This window comes from Monocercomonoides exilis, assembly GCF_001643675.1.
Source record: "Monocercomonoides exilis strain PA203 chromosome Unknown scaffold18-1597598, whole genome shotgun sequence".
NCBI lineage: Eukaryota > Preaxostyla > Oxymonadida > Polymastigidae > Monocercomonoides > Monocercomonoides exilis.
In genome coordinates this window covers 1,535,684-1,560,543 of record NW_027150563.1, presented here as the reverse complement: position 1 = coordinate 1,560,543, position 24,860 = coordinate 1,535,684, and the positions used below count along the sequence as shown (strand labels likewise).

Here is a 24,860-nt window from a genome sequence, read left to right as displayed (position 1 = left end):
AGTTCTTTTTTAAAACGAAAAAAATATGTCCCATTAGGTAAATTCTGGAAAATAACTTTTCTTACGATACAACAACGTCAACAAGATTATTATTAATTTGAATTATTCAAATCGAATAAATGTCATTTAAGTATACAACAAATAAATAAACTGGAAAAAAAAATTGAAAAATAAAAAATATAAAATAGAGGTTAAGTATTTTCATCAACATTCAGCTTCGATTGTACTTTTCGAAATGGGCTTTTCGAAAAATTCAATAATCATCTTATTAATGCTTTTTCAATCAAAAAATGACTTTTTGGCTGTATAAAACAAATTCTGCAAATTTTCTTCATTCAATATTCAGTGTAGCAAAGGCTTTTTTGCAGAGAGATAATGAATACAAGAATATTTAAGTGAGAAAAACAATTCATACCAAAAATTCCTTCAATTATTTTTTCTGATTATTTTTATAATGGTTAAAAAATTGATTTGGTACAAAATTCTTGCTTTTTTAAAAAAAGCAAATATTTTTTCCAAACTTTTTCCACTTTCATATCATAGCAAGTCTAACATTCTTTTCCAAAAATGTTTAGAAAAATAAAAAAAAATGAGAAATATATTCGGAAACTCTGAATGGAACAAAATTCATAAAGCAAATAAGATTGTCCCATTTGTTTTAAAAAAAAAAACAGCATTTTATTGAAATGGGATTGCTTTTATCAAAGATAATGAACACATTTGGCAAAATAGAGAAAAGAATCTTGATATAAGGATTGGATGGTTTGAATCTAAGGAAAAAAATTATGAAACGAATAAATTATGATTTTGTTTTTTTTTTCCATACTGATGACAGCCGCTGGGAAAACTTCAATTTTGTACAGATTAAAGCTTAAAGAGTTCATTCAAACACTTCCTACAATTGGATTGAACATAGAAAATATTCATTACAAAAGAATTACATTTACGATTTGGGAAATTGGAGAAAGCAAAAGAATAAGACCTCGTATTTTCCGTTACTATGAAGGAAAAGATGCGATCATTTTTGTAATAGACAGCGCAGATGTTTCTCGCCTTGCTTGCGCAACAATGGAGTGCAGAGATTGCGTGAAAGATGAGCTTCACGATTTACTTCAACAAAAAGAAACAGGAAATGTTCCTCTTTTGATATATGGGAACAAGCAAGATCTGAGCGGGGCTGTTAGTCCAGAATATATTCAGGAAAAGCTGGAACTTGATAGTCTTTGTGCAGGGAGATCTTGGCACATTCAGCCTTGCTCTGCTTTGACAGGGGATGGACTTCTTGAAGGCTTAGAATGGCTTACGAATGAGTTTTCACATAAGCGAAGATAAGTTGTTTGCACAAAAGATTTTTTCTTTTTATTTTTTCCAGGACTGTTATAAATTGGATTGGATTAAAAAATTTGTAAATTGAATGCTTAATTCATGTATTTTTATGATGACTGTTGAAGTGAAGTTTGCAGTTATTTTCTGTTGAGGACTACTTTTTATTTTTCATTTTCAACTTCTTCCTTTTTATAACGAATCATTGTTTCTTTGAGCACTTCTCACTTTATTTTTGAGCGAAACGAGGGATTTTGTTGATGGCTATCATTTTTTGTTTCATCGCTTCTTTCAAATGAGATTTCATTCTTTTTATTTTGACTCTGCAAAGAGGTTGTTTGTGATATTATATTTTGCTCCTTTCTCTTTTCGTTCATTTTTTGTGATGAATTTGAGAGGCTTCAACTTTGAGATTCAAAAGTTAACTTTAAATCAAATGAATTTAATTCAATTTACCAAGATATTTGTATGTTTATTTTTGAAAAGGTGAATTGAAGGCAAATGGGCACTTTACCTGCACATCAGAATTTGCTTTATTTTATGATTAAAGAAATTATCATTGTTTAAAATATATTTGTTCAAAATTTCAAAGAACGGAAAACGTTCTGTGTTAAAATAGAATTTTTCAAAAAAAAAAAAAGGTATTTTTTGACATTTTTTTGTGGTTAGTAAATCTTCAATAGCAATGCAGTTCTTTTATTTACCTTGAATTTTTTTGGAAATTTCATTTCCCCAAAGAAGATTGAATGAGGAAAGAAGACCGAACCCTATTTTCAGCGTCATCATCCAGATTTCAAATGCGTTTCTACACCTCAAAAAATTTTTTTAATTTTATTTTATTTTATTTTATTTTTTAACTAATCTCAACAAATCAATATGTACAATTTATCAAATAATGAATTCAATTTTCTCAAGTACTATGAATGTAACAAATAAATCCAATCAACAAATTATTCATGAGTCTTAATAAATAAGAAGAAAACTTCACAAAAACATATTTTATCTTTTTGATTCAGATTATAAGTGCAAAAAGCAATTAAACAACGTCATAATTAAGTTACCTTCAACAATTCATATACATAAATAGCATACATAATCATGGATGTGGGTCATTGGAACACTATAACTGAAAATCTCTTCATGCATCGTACCATAAAAGCTTACGATAACATCTTCAAAGCCATCATCCTCCAACTTTTCGTTTATCTCTCGTTTTATCTTCTTCCAATAATGCTCTTCAACCTCTCTTTTATTTCTGTCTTTTCTCTTTCCTTGATAAATTCCAGAAATGAATGAAAAGAATCTCAAGCAGCTTGCCTCTTGCAAATCCTCTAATGTTGGCTGAAGGACTCCATCAAGTGCGACATTAAATGCGCCTTCTTTCAAACAATGAATAACACTTTCGCTTAATCTTTCCACCATCGTTTCGAACAAATAAATACATTCATTAAACAAATTATGATGATTATCCATTGCCCTTCGACATAAACTCACAAGGCTCGTGATAATCAATGAGATTTCTTCGCATTGAAAGTCACAAAAACGCAAATAATAATCGATAACAAAACACCATTTCTTCAGCATCAATGTTTCTGTCAAATTTTTCAATTCATTTTCATCGTTCTTCCAATTGATGCATCTAACCAGCCCATCAATTTCTCTTTTCGCTTCTCGCACAAAATGCAGGTTATTCACAATTCCCTTTCGAATATCAATGCATTTGTATGACCTGACCATCAAAAATTGCCAGGCAGACAGATAAGCAAGGCAGGTGAGGTTGTGATGTTCTTGATGATACTGGATGATTTCAGTGATCTCATCCAGAAACCATTCTTTTCCCAGCTCCTGTTAAAAAATGAAAGTTGAATTTAAAAATTATAGAATAATTTAAACAAAACACAAACTTTGCCTTCGCCAATGTTGTTCAAAGCCAACAAAGCCAATTCAGCTTCATTTCTATTTTCATCGCTTACGTCTTTGTTTAACGCAGCATTCAAAAGGCAAGGCAAAAACACTCTCAATAATTTCATTGAAGCATGATCCCTTCGATTTAAAAGATAGCATTCACAAAGATCAATCAGCAGTTTTTCATTCTTATCCTCTTTCTTTAAATATTCTTCAGTTATCAACCTTTCCAATCTAATGTTCAACGAATAATTTTCAAAAAAAGGGCACTTGCACATTTTCATCAATTCCCAATATCCTATACACTTTAACAATAAAAGTGCATTTTCTATCGATATTTTCTCATCTTCGATCATTTTGTCTATTTTATCGTATATAAATTTACCGTCAATTTCAAGAAGCACTTCTTCATTCATTTTTGCAAGTGATTCGTTAATTTTGCTTATGATCCCTTTTTGCTCTTCGTTAGAATGATCATTCAGTTGGGAAATCAATTCTTCAAAAAGAAAAGAAAAGAAAAGAATGAAAAAGAACAATTCATTCCGAAAACTGTAGTAGAAAAATTGAGGAAATATAGCATAAGAGCAAACCTAAGAATGCGTTCATGGGCAGGTTCTATAACATCAAGATTGTATATTTTTATAATTTATATCATAAACATTTAAAACAAAAATGATTCATAAAGCAATTCGAAAATGACAATTTTTCAAAATCAAAATGATCTTTAACAAATGCCACACTATCCTTGCATCTTCATTTTCGACCTTTCTGCTTGTGTTTTCATACGTGGAGCACATTTTTGAACAAAAAAAAAAGATTATGTTGAATGTGTTCCTGATCAACTTTTTCTTTTAATTTTTTTATAACAGTTCATAATGAAAATGTTATTGAACATTTTGAATCTATTTGAAATTATAAAGAGTTCTTGTTTTCATTAAAAAAAAGGTAAATCGATGATATTTTTTAAATACTCTATTCCTTATTTACAATTCCTTTAATTTTCAAAAAGCAGAATATTGCTGTAATGAATATAAGAAACTAAAATTTAATTGCTTTTCTTTTCATCTTTTTCATCTTCTTTAGCTTTTGTTGTATCTTCATTTTCCATAATTTTCTCTTTCTCTTCGCTAATAATACCAATTGGTTCTCTTTTGTGCTTCTCTGAAAGCGGAGCATAAATTGCTTTCGCAAAAGTCTGCGACACAAGAAGAGGGAAGAGTATAGTGAAGTCACCCCACACTTTCACTGGATGCGCACCAGGTGCAATTTTCCCCCAACTTTTTGCTTCATCAGGCGAAGCACCTGTATCTGAGGCTTCCAGCTCAGAGCCTGTATTGATGTACACCGAAAAGTCTGCCCCATTGCGCATAAGATTCGCGTTGCAGATGTGGTGCTTAATCACACCGCCTCCGCATATGATCATCCCAGTCTTTTTCGCGTGAAGTGCCTCAAAGTTGATTCTGGAAATATCTAAAAAAATTTTTTTTGGCAGATTAATCACAATTTCATAGCGATTCCATTAAATAATTTCTGAATTTCTGAATATCGAAAAGTTCTTCAAACCTTCAACAAGATCTAATACAAGACCAGGTTTACGTGCATTGAAAAAGAATATATTATCTCCAACAGCACCATCAGTTATTGCTGGGCAAAATACTGGAATATCATTTCGATAGCACCAATACAAGATTGACGAAGGATTGTTTATCTCCTTTCCGAGTCTTGCAATAAGCTTTGATGGAGTCCAATTAATTTTTTGTCCTTTTTGTTCAGCGAGCATTTTCGTCAAAATTGGTGTCATAAAATCTTCAAATTTGCAATACAATGAATTGGGTACCAGCATATTCCCAATTCTGTTCAAAGAAGCTTCTCTAAGTGTTGCACCCTTGAGAAATTATACAGTAATAATAATAATAATCATATATTGCATACATCCAAATGGAAGTCTCCCATATGGAATTCTCCCATGCATTTCATCAAATCTTCCTCAATGGCACCACATGTTGTGACAATAACATCAACAAGCTTATGCTGTGCTAAAAATCTGACTGTGTCTCTTGTTCCACAAGAGACCATATTTGATGTATATCCCAAAAATATTTTGCATTTTATATTCTTTCGAATTTCAGGTTTTGCCAATTCATCGTCGTCATTCGGATCAATAGGATCATCAGAAAGCCTCCACGATAGCATTTTATTTACCTCTTGTATGGCTAATCCAAAGCTTGTAGCTTGAGCTCCTGTGGTGGTCATTGAAGAAAAAAGTGCATCATAATCGATTCCTTTCGAAAAATCATATCCGTGAACAACTGGAGTTGTCAGTTTTGTATCATCTACAATTTTAAAAACTGTTGATTGAGCAAAATCAAGTGATTTTTCTGCCATATTTTTTGGATGGACAATTAAAATTATTTAAAGTGGGTTATTTCCCATATTAAAATAAATTTCAGTGTGAAATACGAATAAGTCTTTGAATACAAAAAATCCGAAATTCATTAATATGAGATTTCGACTTTCCATTTCTTTCCTATTATCCAAAGGATAATTATTATTTCATGGCTGATAAATGCATATTTTTTTTGAGATAAAAAATTCTATTGCAAAAACGGTTTGTTTATTCAAATTTTTGTATTTTTAAAACCTATGAGTTCCTTTCTCGTTTTTCACAGAACGTTTTATTATTTCTATTTGAACAATCCAACTATTTAAAATCATTAATTTTTTGATATTCTCATAAAAAAAAAATGTTGATCCAAATTGCCCATGATTAAAATTATTTGTTTTTCAAAAAGTTGTTCGTGTTATTATTTCAAAACGAACAACATGAATAGCAGAAAGGGAGAAGTGTTTGACGCATCACATAAAAAATATGGAGATGCACTTACAAATTCTGCACAACAATCCAATGAAATTGAAGGCATTTATATTTTTCTGTTATTTATAACATTATCTTTAAATCTGGTTTTTGTTTTTTAAAAATTTATTATTGATTCTTATTTATGATTGCGTGCGTCTCAATAGTTGATGACGCATCTACAAATCTTCTCCTGGCTGAAATTTCTCATGGAAAACAAAAACTATTTCACGAGCGTGAAGATATGGAAAACGCATTGGGCAGGAAAATTCATATTGAAAACGATGAAAATGAATGTTCCTTATTGCATAGTTTATCAGAACCAACTGATCAGCTTTCCGGTTTCGAATACAATAATCGAAATTATGTAAGCAATGAAGAAACTGGAAATAATTCTTCGTTATCTAATCAAGAAATGGGAAGTACTTTGCCTTCTAAGCCATTTTCCGAAAGGTTACCTCCTCCTCCACCTGCTCCAAACTTTTCTGCTTTTGCAAATTATACATTTCAATCTTCTGTTCTCCAAAAGTCACCCGTTTCACCTTCAAATTCGCTACACCAAATTTTTCCGTCTCCTCCTCGCACTCCATTGAAAACACCTCAATTAATTTCTTCGGATCAATCAACAAATTCTTCCTCAATTCCACCTGAAAATCAGTCTCAACAACTTTTTCTTCAAACACCTCAGACACCTCAAACAGTGATTGCTCTAACTCAACAAACATATCAAGCAGAAAGTGTGATGACTCGATATACACAGCCTGTAGACACGAATACTGAGGAAGTGGATGTTGGATTGCTAGATGCCACAACATATCTCCCACGCAACATATTCACTTCTCACACAACAGATGAAGCAGGAACGATTGATCATGGCAGCACGACATTGGGAACATCTATGGATGTGGACGTGGAAGTGGATGCAGCTAGCGACATCAACGGAGCAACAAATCATCCTTCATCTGTTGTGCAGCTTCACAAAGCAGAAGAAGCCAAAGAGCTTCCAGGCAGTCCGCCACAACAATCAAGCGAACCAAACCAAGAAGCCTTCGCCAGCGCCTTTTCTTCTTCTCCGCTGCGACTACAACGAGAAGACGCTCTCACAAACGCCGAGCCGACCACAATGCAGACAGCAACTGAGTTTCTCGGCGGCGAAACGACGTTTCTTCCGGAGCACATTCTGGAACAGCACCGACTGAGCACAGCAGAGCCAGGCACTCCACAGCAAGGCGGCAGAAAGCAGACAGACACAACGTCAAACACATCACTCATGCTGACACCCACACACACAGGCGATCTGTCGCTCACATTCAGCAGCGTTCTCACACAGCAGCAGAACCAGCAGAGTCAGCAAAGTCAGCAAAGTCAGCAAAGTCAACAGGATTCGCTTGCTTCTAAGAAGAGTTTGGAAGAGAATGGAATGGAAGAAGAGCAGAAGGAAGACAAAAGTGAAGTGAATGGCGCTTCTCATTCTGCAGCTACAGAGCTGACACAAAGCAGACAAGACACAGAAGAAGGAGCAGATCGAACAGGAACTGGAAATGTGCCATCTAACAGAAAAGGAAGAGAGATCAGCACGCAAATGGTGGCTATGCTTTCACCGACGTTTTTGGCACGCACTCAACAAATGACGATGGAAAGCAGCACGTTGCATGCACGCAGAGACGACTCAACAGCATCAGAAATGGAGACAGAAAGGAAGAAGGAAACAGGCAGAATGGATGCTGAGGAAGAAAACAGCACAAATGAGAGGAATGTCAAAGACAGACTCAATTCGGAGCAGTTATCAGGTGAAGAGGAGTTGGACACAGTTTTTGACGCAGTTGATGACCAGCGGCTGGAGAGAAGAAACGAAAGAAGGCGCGAAAGATTCACTTTGCTGGGGAAGAACACTGAAAACGTGGAAGGTGCAGAGGAAACAGCAACGACAATCATTGACGAGACAGCAATGCAACAAGGCAGCACAAATCTGATGGAACAACAAGACTCGTCTTCTTCTGCGTCTTCTTCTAATTCATTTGTTTCAATGCAATCAGCATCATCAACTTCTTCTTCTTCTTCTTCTTCTTCGGATAATCTTCCACCAAACATTCTGTCTCAGTTGGAGATGTATCCGGTGCCCTCTCCTCTTTCCTCCCATCTCAACCTCCCTTTCATCACTTCAATCTCTTCGCTTTCTCCAATTCAGCTTTCTGCTCAGCTTGTCGGACTAAATTCGCCATGTTTCTCTGACAAATTTCACTTTTCGCCTCTTCCACAGTTTCCTTCACCAAAAACAGTTCCATCAACATTAAGCACAATACAAGCTGAAGATGCAACAGACATAACTTCTTCTTCTTCTTCTTCTTCTTCTTCTTCTTCTTCTTCTTCTTCTTCTTCTTCTTCAAATCCAATTCCACTAACAGTTGCAGAGTCAGTCAAGCGATATGGCGTGTATTCAACAATTAAACAGCTCAAAGCCACGGCGTTGCATGCTGCTGAGACGCGGATGGTTCAAGAGCAGTTGAAAAGAAGCCGAGAGAAAGTGGCAGCGAACTTGGCGCGACTGAAGGAGCTTGCTGAGCAGAGAGACAGCAGAAGCACAAATAGAGGAGCAGACAAAGCAGCCGGCGGGAGCATTGCAGTGAAGAGCGAGCTGTGGATGGACTTGCACTTCCGCCGCAGCATCATCCAGCGGAAGAACTTGGCTACACCGCTTATTCCATTGAGGCAGAACAGCAGCGCCGAGGAGAAGAAGATACTCGACAGACTGAACTTCTTCCTGATTGCATTGGATCATGCGAGGAAGGAGAAGGAGACGGAGGGTGAGAAGAAAAATCAGAATGAGAATGAGAAGGAGAAAGTAGGAGAAGATGGAAAGGAAGTTGCAGAAGAAAACAACGGAATGCAATCAGATGAGTTGAATGCATCTGTTTCAGATGAAAAGGAGGAAAGCAATGCAAAAAAAAATGGAAATTCTCAGACGAACGGAGAGGAAGAGAAAGATGACAAACATGAAGATCGAATGGATGTTGAGGAAGAGCCAAAAGATGAATCTTCAGAGAATGCGGAAAACGCACTGTCGCAGTCAAGGGCATCAACACCAACAGCATTAGAAGGAAAAGTGCTGCCAATTTTATCGACACCAAAGACAACACGTAATCTTCTGCAGACACTTCCAGATGCTTCTTCTGCTGAGAATGAAGAATGCATGCAATCAGACACAGACGAGAAAGAGAACGAGAAAGCGCCTTCGTCTGAATCGCTGCCTCGCACGAAGTTGTTGGGCGTTGCTGGAGTGAATGAAGATGTTCCACTTGCTCGGCTGGCGGCAGAGTCTGCCTTGTTGACACAGCAGCTGCTGAAGAAAGACGAAGAAGTGATCGAAGCAGCCCTCAGGAAAGCAGAGGAAGAATTGACAGAAAAGAACAAAAAGAAGGAAATGCAGCAGAAGATTGTACTGCAGCTGCAGAAGACGTCGAGTTCGATGGCTGCTGTGAAGAGCGACGAGGAGACGAGAAAGGAGATTGAGGCAGCTGTTAGGCAGAAGAGAGAGCTGAAGCGGCTGAAGAGCGAATGCAAAGCAGGAGAAGTTTTGAGTGTTCAGTCAAAACAATCAACGCCAACAGCAACTCTCTCTGCTTCTGCTTCTGCTTCTGCTTCTTCGACTTCTGCAGATGGCACACAGCAAATGACTGCTCCAACTGAAGTGCATGTACCCAAATCAACATTTTCATTCGGAGAAAGCTCGACTCTTCTTCCCTCTTCGCTTGCTTCCTCTGAGCGCCTTCATTCGCACAGCCTCTTTTTCCAGTGCCTTCCACTCAAAGTGACATCGTCGTTTGTAGTCTGCGAAGTGGTTCATTCTGTTTTGCATTCTCAAATGTCATCAAAATCAGCAGAGCGCTTTTCTTCTCCTCTCTTTCTGTCTTTGCACGTTTCGATGGCGCTGGACAGAAGACGAGGAGACACTATTCCATTTGCATTCGAAGAAGGCGCCAGCAGACTGAGTGACATGCGAAATGAAAAGAACGAACACAAAATGGAAGCAGAAGAGGAGAAGAATGAAGATGGCAATTGCAAAGATGAGAAAGAGAAAAAGGTTAAAGAGAATGAAAATGAAAATGAAAAAGAGAAAGAGAAGGAGAGGGAGAAAGAAGAAGAAGAAGCCAGAGAAAAAGTGTGGCAAGAGCAAGAGGAAGCGTGGAGAGAGCGCAGAAACACGATTCTTGCGTCTGAAGAGCCAGCAGCAGCGATGGCAGCATTAAACAGAGCAACATTCTGTACAACTCTGACGCCACACGAAATTCAGTCTGGAGACGACTCATTCAGCCGCTCGGAGACGAAATGCCTTCACAACTGCCAGTTTTGCTCGAAGGTGTTTCAGATGATTGGGAGTTTCCCTTCTTCTTTTGCACGTTCTGCATCGGCTGCTTCGACTGACTCTGCGACAATCAAGTGGAAATACGAAGTGTGCTCGTGCCTGTCATTCCACAGAGTGCCTGCTGCGCAGAATAGCTTTGCCGGCAGCTCTTCTTCTGCGGAATCTCCTGCAGCTGAAAAGAACATGTATCTGCCATTAAATCAGGTTTGCCTCTTCATCATATTTACTTAGGAACTTCAATAAAAATTTTTCTTTCTTTTTTTTTTAACCAAAATTTAATAATGCTTTTCCCCCTTGTTTTGAATGACAGAACATCATCCGATCACTTCGCGCTGCGTTTGAGAGAGCAACACTTCATATTCAATCTTTCTTTTCTCCTTCACCATCGTTTGTCCTTCATGTTCTATTGCATCATCTGACTAGAGATCTCCAACACATTTCAACATGAAAACAAAATGAAGTTAAAAACTCCACTATTAACTGTTCTCATTGATTTGCTAAAAATTCTCTTTATGAAATTGATTCGTTTGAGTTTTGTTTGACAAAATGTTTTAATTGAGTTATTTCAATTTTCATTTCGTTTAATTCAAGTCATGTTTTAAATTTATTTCGAAACAGAGAAAACAAAAAATTCTGATTTTATGAAAATGAACAACAAATCATAAACAAAAATCAAATTTTTTTCCAACTTGTTTGCTTTTTTGTTATAAAGTTCATAGCAACTTTGATGAGTATGAATGATTGCAATGAAGTGCTTTCACAAAATTTTTATGAACAATTTATTCACAAAAAAATAATCAAAAAAAATTTCATTTTCAATCAAACAAAATAAAACTTGCTCTTCACCATTTGAAGGATAGTTTTCACGAATATGATTTTCTGTATTTTTTTTTAAATCCAAACTTGAAAATGATGTTCAATTTAATTCAATTAGTGTTTTTTTCATTGTTGGGCATCGCACAAACCAAAACATTTGAATTGTCATCAAAACACGAACAAATAACTTTCATATTGAAGCGCCTATTTTCTTGAAAGAATTATGTCGAAACAAATATTCCAATAACAAAAGAAACAATTATTATGTGAAAAGATTCAATTATTTCCTTTTATATTTAAAATGAATGTGATGAGAAATTATTGGTGCATATACATAACATACTCACACGAAACATGTAATGTGAACAATGAAATTGAAAAGAATAAAAAGTTTGAAGGTTCAGAGAGAGAAACATGAAATTGAAGTGTTGAAAACGTGATGTCAAACGAAAAAGCTAGAACGCAGATGCATCCATAAGAAAATATTAAATTTATGTATAACCAACTGCTGTGAAATTAAATCCAACAGTTCCTGTTTCAGGAGCTTTAACAAATGCAGTTCTTTCCATTGAGCGAGTTTTTGGCTTTTTATCTGCAAATAAATGTCCTCTATCATCGCAGATAAAATCTGGTGTTCCATCTGGCTTTGCAGGTTTCACACGTTCAAATGTTTTTCCTGGTTCCTGAAAAAGAAAATTGCAAAAGGAAACAATAAATTAATAATCAGACAATTCCCTCCTTTTCGAATGGCTGTCTCCAATTTTGAAGTCTGTGAGGGGAGTATGATTGCTCAAATTGATTTGCTGAATAGTTTTGAAGCTTACTTGGCCTCTTACTCATGAAACGGTCTTTTGTCTTTAAAATCTATTAATGGGTTTTATTGTGCCAAATTAAATTTTTGATATAAAAAATTAAAAAATGTTAAAAACAAAGGTTAAACTTTGTATTCGAAAAAATGAATAACAAATTTCAAGACATATTATGAATATTCAATTTTTGTTTATCTCTTGGGATTTGACAACTGTATTTATTATTTTCTCTTTTAAATTGATAGTATTTGATTTTATTATAACTTTATTAATTATTTTTTTGCAAATCAAAAGTTCATGAAAATATCTTTTATTCAATTTAGAAGCGCTGCAAAACGACTTCATTTTATTTTTGATTTTTTCAGCAGGAATATTCTAATAAAAAAATTTTTTTTGCAATTATAAAGGAGTGTTTTATTAAAAAGAATATTTTCATGAAAATGTCTTTCAAAAAGAATCAATCAATTCATTTCAAAAGATACAACAAAGAAAATACTCTTTGAATGAACGGAAAACATATAAATACAAACGAGTAACTATTCAAAGTCATGAAAAGAATGTAAAAACATATGAAAATTCCTATCCAAAACTTCAAAACGTTATCTTTACGAAAAACAGAATTTGTAGGCAACAGAAACAAACATATATTAATAAAAGCTTTACTGAACTGGGATGCAAGTGTGAGGGAGTTCCTCTTCTTTGTGTTCAGCCTTCTTGTAGATAAGAATACGAGCATCAAGAGCAAGAATTCCATCAGGTGAGCACAGCATTGGGTTGATATCGAACTCTGAGATCCATGGGTGGTCAGCAAGCAATTGTGAGAAGTGGATGATGATGTCAACAAGCTCATCGATGTTAACTGGCTTCTTTCCTCTGACACCTTTCAATGCCTGGAAGATTTTTGTTTTCTCCAACATTGAGCGGGCGAAGGTCTTGTTCAATGGAGCAAGTCCCAATGCTTTGTCCTTGAACACTTCGACAAGAACACCTCCCAATCCGAACAAGATGACTGGACCGAATTGTGGGTCAACATTGGCACCGAGGATAACTTCGTATGAATCCTTCAATGTGATCATGGGCAACACAACACATCCGAGGAAATCGCTCTCCTTTGCGTTGCGTGCGACGTTGGATTTGATTTCATTGAATGCAGCGCGCACTTCTTCCTCGTTCTTGATGTTCAACTTCACGCCACCAACATCTGATTTATGGGTGATTGTTTCAGAGTGGACTTTCATCACAACTGGGAAGCCAATCTTCTTTGCTGCTTCGACTGCTTCATCGGGAGACAGAGCCAATTCGGTTTGTCCTCCTGGAATGTGATAGGCAGCAAGAATCTTCTTTGATTCGTATTCTGAAAGGATGGTTCTTCCTTTCTCAAGAGCATTTGAGTAGATCTGTCTGACCTCTTCTCTTGCTTTTGCGAGATCAAAGCCAAGCTCTGGAGTGGCAAGTGTTGGTTCTTCCAATTTTGTGATCTGTTTTCCATAGCTGTGGAGATAGTTGAATACACGGACAGCCTGGTCGGGGTAGTTGAAGACTGGAATCTTAGCCTCTCTCAGGATTTGTGTTCCTTTTGCTACCTCTTTGCCTCCCATCCATGAGCACATGAACAGCTTACCGCACTTGGCATGTTGTTTCAGGGCTTCAGCTGTGGCTGTTGGATCGGTCATATCTTGTGGAGTCAAGATAACAAGGATGGCATCAACATTTGGATCTTCAACTGAAAGCCGGACAGTCTTCTCATAACGATCTGGAAGAGCATCTCCAAGAATATCGATGGGGTTTCCATGAGACCATGCAGCTGGCAAGAATTCATTGAACTTGGCCATCATTTCGTCGCTGACTGGAGCAAGCTCACCTCCTCCAACATACAACGAATCAGTAGTCAGTACACCTGGGCCACCAGCATTTGTCACAACTGTGAGACGTTTGCCCTTTGGCATTGGCTGGCTGTTGAGCATCTCCATAAGAGCGAACAGATCAGCGATTTCAACAACACGAAGGACGCCAGCTCTTTCGAATGCTGCATCTGCAACCTCATCAGCACCTGCAAGTGCACCGGTGTGAGATGAAGCAGCTTTCTTTCCTGCTGCAGAACGGCCGGCTTTAATAACAACGATTGGCTTCTTCTTGCTAACTCTTTGGCAGGCTTCCAAGAATGGCTTGGCTTTTCCGACAGTTTCCATGTAAATGCAGATTGCTGATGTCTTCTCATCATTTCCAAAGTAATCAATCAAAGTTGGCCAGTCAACATCAAGCATTGAACCAACGCTCACGAATGCGCTGAATCCAAATCCAACTTGTTTGCTGTAGTCCAAAACAGATGTGCAAAGAGCACCAGATTGTGAAAAGAATGCAACTGATCCGTCATTCACCATGTCAGCAGCAAAGGTTGCATTCAATCCGCTTGAGCTGGACATCAATCCAAGACAGTTTGGACCAACAATGCGCATTCCAACTGGTTTTGCAATGGACATGATTTCACGTTCCAATGCGCGACCTGGCTCTCCCATTTCAGCGAAACCTGCAGAAACAATGATGCAAGTCTTCACCCCAATTTCAGCGCAATCTCTCACTGAACCAGGAACAAAACGGGCATTGACTGCAATAATTGCCAAGTCAACTGAACCCTTTTCCAATTCCTTCACTGATTTGTGGCACTTCACTCCAAGGATGGTATCACGTTTTGGGTTGATGGGATAAATGGTTCCACCAAATGAGCATTTCATAAGGTTTGACATCATTGTGCGCCCAACACCAACTGATTCACTGGCTCCAATCAAAGCAACAGTCTTTGGATTGAAAAGAATATGAAGATCAGACATCTTTGAGGTTCTGATACAAAGCAAAGAATCATAAATCGCAATTATCAGTTGAACATGAAGTGTAATAGAAATAAAAATTCAAGGAAATATATAAAGCAAAAATTATGAGAAAAAACATACAAACACAATCAGAGAACAAAACTCAATAAAGCGCCTTTCGCCCAAAGTATTATGTGTTACATTTTGGATCATGAAAAATATAATAGAATTTAATTCCTCAAAACGTTTGATTCATGTCTCAACCACAAAAAATACTATCATCTGAGCAGCAAGATATTTTGTCAGAAGAAAAAATCGACTACAAGATAGAAAGAGAGATTTATTTAAGGTACGTTGAATTATCATTTAATCGCTTAACAATTCTTTCTGAATTTATTTATTTTTAGGAGTCATCCGGAATTATCTGATCTCATACGATGCTTATTCCAAGAATTAGTTGTGAAGAAACCAGCTACGAAAGCTGATATTTTGCGCTTTATTTGTGATTTTTTCCAACAATCTGATTTACAATATAAAGTGATGCTATATGCAAAACAACGTGAATCTGATTTGACAGATTACGAGCAAATGATGGCAGGCGAATGAACATACCAGTTTTTTGTGTCATTATATTTTTAAAAGATATTTTCTTGTCTTTTTCTGTGAATATCTTTATTCCCATATCAAGTTGTAATCATCTTATTTTGCGACTACGCTTTTGATAAAGTTTTAATAGTTAAGATGATTGTGAATTGAGAAGAAAATGCTATTATCCATTCGATGTTTCATTTTTATGTCGAAAAGGAAAAAAAAAACTTTACATGAGATGATTCACAAAATCCACATTCCCTGGTTTGTTATGAAGAAGTGAAAATAGAATCAAAAGATATAACATTTTTTCTGAAACATATTTTAATGCTGGGGATAAAGCATCACTCTCACAGATGCGCCAAAAGCTTTTGGTGGAATGTTGTGTGTGAAGCGAGCACGAACAACACCACTGTTTCCGTGAGTTTTCACGACTTTCCCTCTAATGACTTTAATTCCCTTTTTGTTTGATTTGCACTGAACAAATATCATGAGAATAAAAGAAGACACGTAAATTACTTCTTTTGAAAATAAATATTTTGAAGTCAAACCTTTTTCACTTTATAAATGTAATATACTGTCTTTCCAAGATAATATCGAGCGCCATGAGTTGATGTGCATCCTTGAACCTCGAGAAGAGAGATGTTTGGATGTTGTGTATGTTTTCCTCTAACAAATCAATAAAAAGATTGCAAAAATGCGTGGCTAACTCCAAAAAACAAAAGAAAAATATAACCGTCTGAATCCTAAAATTTTTCCAGGAACGTGAAGTCTTGAAGGCATTCTTTTATTTTCTTGATCAATTCTATCCATTTTTTATGTTATCATTTTTTGTGGAATTATTTCTAAAAAAATGTTGAAAATTATAAATGTGTCCTCATCAATACATAATAAAGATAATTTCATTTGAATTTTTATGGATTTTATGGATGAAATGAATGAACGAAAATAGTTTTTTTGTTATCCTTGCAACTGTTATTTGTTTTATTCCCAATTGAATTCTGATTTGAAATGGCATTGAACTGAATGAGTTTATTTCATTTTAATTTCCGTATCTTGAATGTTGATGACTTGAAAGCCTTACAAAACATCAACTGCTTAAAAAAGAATATTTTTTTTCTCAGAAACCATCTTTTTTTGAATATTTAAATTTTGTAAAAGATAGAATGAAAATTGATCCAATCTCTTTCACTCCTCCAAGAAATGCCACCAAACTGAACAAATTAAAAAAAATTAAAATTAAAATTACAAAAAACAAAACAAAACAAAACAAAACAAAACAAAACAAATAAAATAAAATAAAATAAAATAAAATAAAATAAAATAAAATAAAATAAAATAAAATAAAATAAAATAAAATAAAATAAAATAAAATAAAATAAAATAAAAAAAAGGTAAAAATATCAGTAAATATTCTAAATAGATTTTTTTAGTGCATTTCAAGGAATTTCAAAAAAGTTGGTTTATAACAAAAATATACAATTTTGAAAATTAAAATACTACAATTTCACAAAAATGTTTTTAAAAAGGCGATGAAAATCATTTTAATTCTGAAGATCACGACTTTAGTAAATAAAACTCAACAAAAATAAATTAAGAACTTAAGAATAAAGAGGACTTTCCAAAAAAAGAAAAGAAACAGAAAACAATACATTTCATAAATAAAACGAAAAAAAGAGAAAGAAAGAAATTCGTTTGGAAATCGAAACAAGTAAAATTCAGTTGACAATTTTAAAAAAAGACTTGTAAAAATCGAAATAAGAAAGAGCATAGATTATATGTACAACTATATAAATTTGTTTGAAATCAAAATAAAAGGGGAAAAAATGAATACAATCCTATTTTGAATAAATATAAAGAAGACATTGATTAAATACTTAACATTAAAAATAAATAAACAAACAAACAAACAAATTTAAAATAAAATAAAATAAAATAAAATAAAATAAAAATAATAAATTGCATGGATGATATGTTGATTATTCAACTATTTTTGTAAAAAAAATAAAAAGTAATGCAAATCAACAATCAAGATGATACATAAAAATTAGATAAGACTTCGCAAAAAATAGTTTCTTTCTCAAATATTTGAGAAAATGATGAATGTACATATATTCTAGAAAAATTGAAAATAAAAAAGGAATTATTTATAAAAACTGAATCAAATAAATATGCTTCCAATAGGCATATGAATATCTTTGTGTGTGCACAATACATAAACAAAGAATATATACGATACATACAGACCAAATATGTTGTGATTGACTCATTTGTTTATTACTTCTTTCACATTTCTTACTGCTTCTGATCACATATATTCAATTCAAAAACAGCTTCTGCAAAGGTAATGTCTTCATCAGTAAAGTGTACATCAAACAGTGAAATTAGCTTTCTCTTTCCGATAGCTTTCGCCGCATCGTTCTTTGAGTGAAGCTGGTCTCCGATCAACGTCAACCTCTGCCTCAACAGCATATGTTCTTTCTTGTGCTTTTCAATTCCAGGATAATTCTTCACAGCCATTTCTTTTTCCTCTTCGTTGAATATTGCCAATGCCGTTGATGAAAGCTGATAGAATGCTGACACCACAGTTTCAAAATCATCATTCTGGTTAATTGAAGTGAGAAGTTGCTGGGCAGCATCAAGAATGGCTTCTCTTCCTTTGTCAAAGGAATCGTTTCCTGTCATCATCGAAGGCACCATTTCAATCTCTCTCTCATCTTCTTTGACAGGCAGCAGCTCAAACAACTTCTTTGATACAGTTTCTATAAACTCAATTTCCTTTATATATGTCAGTCCGTTTCCGAACATACTAATAAAATACAGAAAGCAAAAAGAAGCAACAACAACAGTCAAAGTTGTAATGGACTCTTGTACTTCTTCTTTTCCTGTTGCCAAAATCATGTTTGTCATCTTGTTCAAGCCCGCCGTTATGTCACTTCTCAATGCAGTCATCACAAACCGTGCTTCAGGATTAAACAAATTGATGTCGCTGACATCCATCTTTGAAATCCTCTCCAGATTCACCCTCAGCCGAGACAATAGCGTCGTAAGTCCATAAATCGTTCCTTTCACTCCGTACATCCGATACTCATCCACTTGCGAGCAGTCATCCGAATCTGCAAGAAAGCAATCAGCCTTCTGCAGAAGCAATTGGTGGTTGACAGCAGTGTTCATCCGCTTCACAGACACTGAGTCGTATGTGTAATCATTCGTGTGTGTGTAATCTGAGTCTCCAAAATGACAGTCAAGATGCACCGCTTCAAAATACTTGGACATTGGAACAAGCATATCGCGTGCAACAACTGGAGAACCTGAGCAATGAGAAGAGTTGTGCATGACTGGATTGCTGGACGTAGGAAATGTTACAGACTGGTCTGTTTTAATCATTTGTATCGGCTGTAGTATTGTTGACAGCAAAAACTGGATCTGGAACAGAATTGATGCACGCATCCCTGACATGATGATGTTGGCAGAGGTTGGCCTGTAATTGCCCACATAAAACAGCACCAGGGCAACTGTGGTTACGATTGTGACGATGCCAAGTGTCAGAGAAAGAATACACGTAACGACGATTTTAATGGTGATAGGAGTTGGCAGCTGTTTGTAAGTTGCTTCTAATTTTTCAACCTCTTTTTCCATTCCTTCTTCCCAAAATGTGTCTTCAACAGCATTTCTTATCAATCCCGCTTGCTTGTTTTTTTCTGCTTCCTCGGAATCTTCATCATCCAAAGTGAATTTCGCTTCAATAGCTCCATTTTGTTGAGGCGGCTGCGTTTGAACATGCGGCTCGCCCTGACCCAATGAATTTTGGTCGGTTTTTGCGTAAATTGCTCCAACTGGTGGAATCGGAGAAAAATGATCCATTTGCAAAGGCAGATCATTCTGCCAGCACGGCGATAGGTTGTTCTGCATGAATGGATTTGAGGAAGCGACAGAGGGTGGCATTGACACTACGCCAAATTCTAATTCTGAATCATGCTCAGAAATCGATGTTTGCGCAGACGCTAAGCTTGCTGCTGTCAGATTGCGATGCGGATTGTGTTCAATTCCAGTAAGAAGAACAGGCAGAAAGGACATTGATGGAACAGGATTGGCAAGAGGAATTCTTTGACTGATGTTCTGCTGTTGACTAGTCTGAATTCCATTATTTGCATTCCCATAGCACACCGGAGACAACTGCTCTTTAAAAGCACTTTCTGTTGTTACTTTCTTATTGCCATTCGCTCCATTATCTTCTTTTAAACTCTTGTTTTTAGCGATATCTTTGGAAGCGCTTTCAACCATGTCTGTATTAAACACATCATTTCCAGAAACTTCAGGTTTTGGAGCGCAAAAAGCAGAAATTGGCACTTGTGGCATTGAAGGAGAAGATCTACAGCTTCTTGAATTCTGTTCAGTTGTTTGTGTACTTGTATTCTCTTCATCGATTCTGGGTGTTTGAAATTGGTACACAGGAGTCGAAGATGTTGATGCAGTCAGTTCTCCAAGAAGTGATTTCGGAGTGGCCCGCGAAAAAGGAGTGCCAGTAATCGAATCCATCGAACGATTAGCACTAGAAAGCAGCAGGTAACTCGATCTTTCGGGATCAAGCTCCATATCAGATTGGTCAAGAATTTGCAATGTCTTTCTAACAGATGGAGAATTGGCCTTGCTGTCTGTCTGTTTCTCTTCGATCTGTCTTCCACTGCCAATAATATTCCGCATGTTTTTCTTTGGAAGAGAACTTGGCTCGCTTTCATCTGTGCTTTCATCAATAAGCTGTGCTTCATCATCTTCAAATTGCTCATGCTTTTCACTGGAGCTGCTTTCTGGCTCCTTCTCATTTTGATTCCCATTCAACGCAGCTTCGATTTGAAAGTCATCAACTGCATCTTCGTCGTCTGAAAGAAGGCGACGAACAACACTTTGCATTTTGTTCTTCGGCACATCCAACATTGCATGATACGCCCTCATCCGAACCTTCACTGATTTTTTGGTGAACACAATGAATATCACAAGCTGTACAATCGTCAGAGGCACAAGGAACAATGTGATGAAGAGAATAAAAACGATAATAATTTTGTCGCAGACTGAATTCATTCGCTCAAAATAGGATAAAATAACCTTTTTTGCTCCGTCTAAAATCGGGACAGGGCAGTTGAACACCAAATACTGCATGTCTGCCAGATAATTTGGGTCCTTCGGGCGAGAAGACATGTCTGAAACGGAAAGATGGCGCAGCATCTGCGACAGTGTGGCCAGCACCTCCAACATTGACGAAGGCTGCAGAATCTGCTTCTTCGTGCCCACCACCTCCTCTACGCTGCCATCTGGCTGTGTCTCGTTCTTCGTGGAGAATATGAACATGTACGTGTCGATGTTCGCTGCCTCCCATGGATCCAAGTTTGAGGTCGAGCCGTGCACCCTCCCCAGCATCGACGCCATGTTCTCTGATGTCTCCTGCAGCATCGTCAGCAGCTCCTTCTTCCGCACCATCGTCGGCGTCCACTCGTCCAAAATAGCCGGATCCTCAAATTTGAACCGGATGTCGTACACAAAGAAGTTGTAGCTGATGCATGCAGAACGGGCAGTGTGATACGACAAGTCGCACACCGCACGCAGCGTGTCCAAATCGCTCTTATACGTCGTAGTCATCGTGATGTACGCAGCAATTGCAACAACAAGCGCAATTATACACGTCAAATGGAGAAGAATCGCAGAGCACCTCATTGTATTCATTGAATCGCTATCATCTCCGTTTTTGCCGCGGCCGCCTGACATAAGATCGACAATCATCTCGTTCTTCTTCTTCTTCTTCTTCTTTCTCTTCTTTTTATTCGACTTTTGATGCCTCTTGATGTAACTGGACGACTGGTGTAACTGCATCTCATTGCTTGCCAACGCAACTTGCTCCGAGTCATAATTCAGCAGCTCATAAGAAGATGGGCTGGTTTCAAACCTTCCTTCTGCTCCTCTCTGTTCTCTCCCATCTTTCTCTTCATATCTCATAGACACTCCAAAGCTTTCAGTCCTTTCTGAATGAGCATCGCCCAATTCACGTTTAGTACTGCCATCTCCACCGCAACTTATTCTTTCATTTCCCCTTTTCATCCTATCATCTGCCTTGTCCTTCTCTCCAGCACCAAGCGAAGCGTCATAAATCTCTGCTGCGTGTGTGTGAATTGAAGACTCGTAAGAGCTGGTTGAGTCTTCCTCGATGCTGTCTGCTCTGTTCAGAATCATCTCTGCCTCGTCTTCGTCGTCGTAGATATCCAAAAGAAGGCGCGCATAGCTCCGCAGCACTTCCGCACTCTGCTCATGCGATTCAATCAGCTCTTCGTAGCTCTTTCGTGCAATTTCTTCGTTCTTAACAACAGAATTCAGAAGAACAGGAATCGCCTTGAAATCCGGCTGGACCGCTGTTGCATTCTCGAAAAAATCCTTCATCGCACTCACAGCCAGCTCATGGTGCTTCTCCGCTTTTGCTCTCAGAGTCGTAAAGGCATACGAATTCAAACCGCTTCTTCCATTTCTCGCGTTTTCTCCGTTTGCCCTTCCATCGTTCTCTTTCGTCTTGCAGAAGAGCACAAACCTCAGAAACAGGTTCGGAGAAAGCGACCGTGCCTTCTGGATGAGCCCATTCGCCTTCATGTAGTTTTTACGGTAGGCGGCCAAAAACGTCGCATATTGGAAGCACAGCATGCTGTTGTTCGGGTTAGTCTTTAGTGCGTGTGTGTACACGTAATCCGCAAATGTCAAATGAATCATCGAATTGTATTCTTTCTGTTGTATAAAGCGAAGTGATGGCTCCACTCTTTCTGGCTTCTTCAGAGGAGGCAGAGCCAAAGAAGGATTTTTCGTGCAAATATCTGACAATTGGTTGCCAAAAGCTGTTAAAAGATACTTTTTCTCTCTCATCTTTCGGCCAATCTTAGGCAACAGCACTGCACAAGCAACAATTCCAGCTATTAGTCCAACAACTTGAAGCACAATAGTAATTATCCAGTTGCCTGTTGCACCTTCAATTGCATAAAGAATTTCGTCAATAAGTCTCAAGCACCCAAATAAGCACCATTTACTGCCCATCAGCAGATTTCCATTAAGTTTGTATATCGGCTGAATATACACAAAATACACCATCATCACCAGAGAAGATCCAATCGTCACAGCTCCTCGCCAGAACGGCCACCCATACAGCATTCTCATCGCAAACACACATCCAAACACAAGAGATGAATCCACTGCTTGCCACAGCCCACTTGGCGATGACCATAGCCCACCATGCTTCGGATTGTGGTTGAAAATCATGTTGTTTATAAAAATTGAAGATATCAACATTAAGCTCAGAACAACTATTGATATCACAAATCTAAAAATCAATAGCAAATCTCCGAAGCAACTTCCTTCAAATCCCCGATGAATCGTTTGCCCTCCTGATTCATAGCAATCAAATATAGTTATGCATATCGAAGTCAATGGGATAAACAAGATCGTATATGTAACATTCACAGTCCAACGCAGCAGTGAAATTACCCATGGCTGTGAACCAGAAATAACGCCTTGAAACGCTGCCACCGCAACCAAGTACGCAGTAAGCAAAACAAAATATGCTGCACATCCCATCAACACAAACGAAATTGATGTCCCAGCAAGATATCCAAGGGATGATCCATCAAGATAGCATAAGTACTGGTGAAGTTTGAGTCAAGCAAAATTTATATATATATATATAAGGTGAGCAGCATTTTACAAAACACAGAAAAGGAAAATTTTATTTTTTATTCGATAAATAAAAAATAAAACTGGCAAACCTTTGAAATTCTATTCACTTCTTGCGTCGAGGTGTCGATTCGAAAGAAACTAATCGTAACCATTTGAAGCATTGTTACTGTCCACATAAAAATTTCCCATTTCTTACTCGGATGCTTCGGTTGATTGAAAAGAGTAAAAAAAATTGAAAAACTCATAATTTCGTGTTTGCTGAGCCCTTCAGATTGAACATATCCAATTGGAATTTCACTTTCCATCGAATTCGTAAGCCTATTGCAGTCTATTTCCCTTTCTAATACCACGAGTAATCAAACAAATATCAATCACAATAATTAATGATCTTATGTAGAATTTTTTTTGAAAAAACTTTGATGATAATTATCAAATTGCAACAATGATAGACAATATGTTTCTTCATTGAACGAGGAGAACTGTAGGCACAATCGCGTTAAATAGGACAACGCAAACTCTTGTTTTTTTGCATCTAACATGTTTAAAAATGTATTTAATTTAATTCAAACAAAATAAATTTTATGCGAGAAAAACAACCTCTCAAAAATTAAGAAAAATTTGAAAAAATGAAAATCTGTGGGTATATTCCGAAATAGGTTCTTTGAAAAACAGAATATGGGTGACTATTTTTGGCATCAGATTTTTTCATTCAAAAACTTCGATTCGAAAATCCCACTTGAATTTTAACAAAAGAATAGTGAAAAGTGAAAATGCTTGTTAAAGATATTTTCATCTTTAGTTCTGTTCAAACATTTGCTTTTGAAATGGTTTTCATGAAATTTATCAATAAAATACTAAATCTCTATTCAATGACAATCAACCTTTGAAAAATCAACACCACGAAAAAAGTTATGATTTCAAAAATAATCACCCATATATTTAAAAATGGTAATGAAAAAAACAAAAGAAAATTTAAGTTTTTAAAAAACATATGCATTTTTCAAAGAAGAAAGTTTTAATGAACCATTTTGGAATTGTTTTACGAATCTATAATAAAATTTTTTGTTTTAATTTTTCAAATGGGGCAAAATATTTCACTTCAGGCATTTTCATTAAAAAATTATGCACTTTTCATTGACTTTTTGAGATCAAAAATCGCAATAAAAATGGGTCCATTTTTTGACATTCGTGAAATGTTGGAAAACTTTTTGTTTTGATTTCAACAATGCCTGTTCACGGATCTGAAAATCAAATTTGTTTTGAAATCTAAGAAAGCGAAACAAAGTTAAGAATGAAGCAATTTTTCAATGCCTTGTGCAAAAAAAGCTTGAAAGTCCGAATTTTCCCCCAAATAAATTTGTTTCAATACACCATTTACACCATTTATTTTTCATATTTGGTAAACTTATTATTCGAAATTGTTCAACTTATTATTCAAAATTGGTCAATTAATTATTCAAAAATAATAAACTAATTATTCGATTTTGGTAAACTAATTATTCAAAGTTGTTAAACTTATTATTCAAAATTTGTAAACTTCTTATTCAAAATTAATAAAATTGAGTATTTTTTTAAAAAAGTTTTTTTGTGAAAAATTGGTTTTTGGCTGAGTATCAGAAAATGTTGAAAATATTATATTCACTCAATATTCGAAATATTGATGAGAATTTGAACCCAGATTTTTATTATTTGTG

The 24,860-nt window shown here is 36.3% G+C and overlaps 8 protein-coding genes across 8 annotated transcripts; 2 read left to right on the top strand and 6 right to left on the bottom strand.

Moving 5' to 3' along the window:
• Positions 1-2,265: 2,265 nt before the first annotated feature.
• On the bottom strand, positions 2,266-4,043 carry MONOS_17476 (uncharacterized protein). Its single transcript, XM_067870400.1, has 4 exons — positions 3,969-4,043; positions 3,819-3,843; positions 3,228-3,724; positions 2,266-3,168 (listed from the first exon to the last, which is right to left on the bottom strand). Exons 1-4 carry the CDS (start codon positions 4,023-4,025, stop codon positions 2,395-2,397), a joined length of 1,353 nt encoding a protein of 450 aa, XP_067729028.1. The 5' UTR covers positions 4,026-4,043; the 3' UTR covers positions 2,266-2,394.
• Positions 4,044-4,187: 144 nt separating this feature from the next.
• Positions 4,188-5,939, bottom strand: MONOS_1458 (putative deoxyhypusine synthase). The gene is made up of 3 exons (XM_067867393.1): positions 5,161-5,939; positions 4,792-5,113; positions 4,188-4,698 (listed from the first exon to the last, which is right to left on the bottom strand). The coding sequence occupies exons 1-3, from the start codon at positions 5,611-5,613 to the stop codon at positions 4,274-4,276; spliced, it is 1,200 nt and encodes a 399-aa protein (XP_067729027.1). The 5' UTR covers positions 5,614-5,939; the 3' UTR covers positions 4,188-4,273.
• A 288-nt stretch (positions 5,940-6,227) lies between these two features.
• MONOS_1459 (uncharacterized protein) lies at positions 6,228-11,104 on the top strand (the record flags this gene model as incomplete). The annotated part of the gene is made up of 2 exons (XM_067867404.1): positions 6,228-10,649; positions 10,756-11,104. 2 exons carry the CDS (start codon positions 6,228-6,230, stop codon positions 10,891-10,893), a joined length of 4,560 nt encoding a protein of 1,519 aa, XP_067729026.1. The 3' UTR covers positions 10,894-11,104.
• Positions 11,105-11,383: 279 nt separating this feature from the next.
• On the bottom strand, positions 11,384-12,130 carry MONOS_1460 (uncharacterized protein). Its single transcript, XM_067867414.1, has 2 exons — positions 11,991-12,130; positions 11,384-11,944 (listed from the first exon to the last, which is right to left on the bottom strand). Exons 1-2 carry the CDS (start codon positions 12,099-12,101, stop codon positions 11,753-11,755), a joined length of 303 nt encoding a protein of 100 aa, XP_067729025.1. The 5' UTR covers positions 12,102-12,130; the 3' UTR covers positions 11,384-11,752.
• A 327-nt stretch (positions 12,131-12,457) lies between these two features.
• MONOS_1461 (acetyl-CoA synthetase (ADP-forming)) lies at positions 12,458-15,040 on the bottom strand. The gene is made up of 2 exons (XM_067867425.1): positions 15,023-15,040; positions 12,458-14,908 (listed from the first exon to the last, which is right to left on the bottom strand). Exon 2 carries the CDS (start codon positions 14,896-14,898, stop codon positions 12,730-12,732), a length of 2,169 nt encoding a protein of 722 aa, XP_067729024.1. The 5' UTR covers positions 14,899-14,908; positions 15,023-15,040; the 3' UTR covers positions 12,458-12,729.
• Positions 15,041-15,114: 74 nt separating this feature from the next.
• MONOS_17475 (uncharacterized protein) lies at positions 15,115-15,653 on the top strand. Its single transcript, XM_067870399.1, has 2 exons — positions 15,115-15,226; positions 15,285-15,653. Exons 1-2 carry the CDS (start codon positions 15,132-15,134, stop codon positions 15,481-15,483), a joined length of 294 nt encoding a protein of 97 aa, XP_067729023.1. The 5' UTR covers positions 15,115-15,131; the 3' UTR covers positions 15,484-15,653.
• Positions 15,644-16,274, bottom strand: MONOS_1462 (putative 60S ribosomal protein L35Ae). Its single transcript, XM_067867434.1, has 3 exons — positions 16,202-16,274; positions 16,017-16,134; positions 15,644-15,942 (listed from the first exon to the last, which is right to left on the bottom strand). Exons 1-3 carry the CDS (start codon positions 16,246-16,248, stop codon positions 15,790-15,792), a joined length of 318 nt encoding a protein of 105 aa, XP_067729022.1. The 5' UTR covers positions 16,249-16,274; the 3' UTR covers positions 15,644-15,789.
• A 1,486-nt stretch (positions 16,275-17,760) lies between these two features.
• Positions 17,761-23,557, bottom strand: MONOS_1463 (uncharacterized protein; the record flags this gene model as incomplete). Its single annotated transcript, XM_067867445.1, has 2 exons — positions 23,256-23,557; positions 17,761-23,133 (listed from the first exon to the last, which is right to left on the bottom strand). The coding sequence occupies exons 1-2, from the start codon at positions 23,469-23,471 to the stop codon at positions 17,761-17,763; spliced, it is 5,589 nt and encodes a 1,862-aa protein (XP_067729021.1). The 5' UTR covers positions 23,472-23,557.
• Between the last annotated feature and the right edge of the window lie 1,303 nt (positions 23,558-24,860).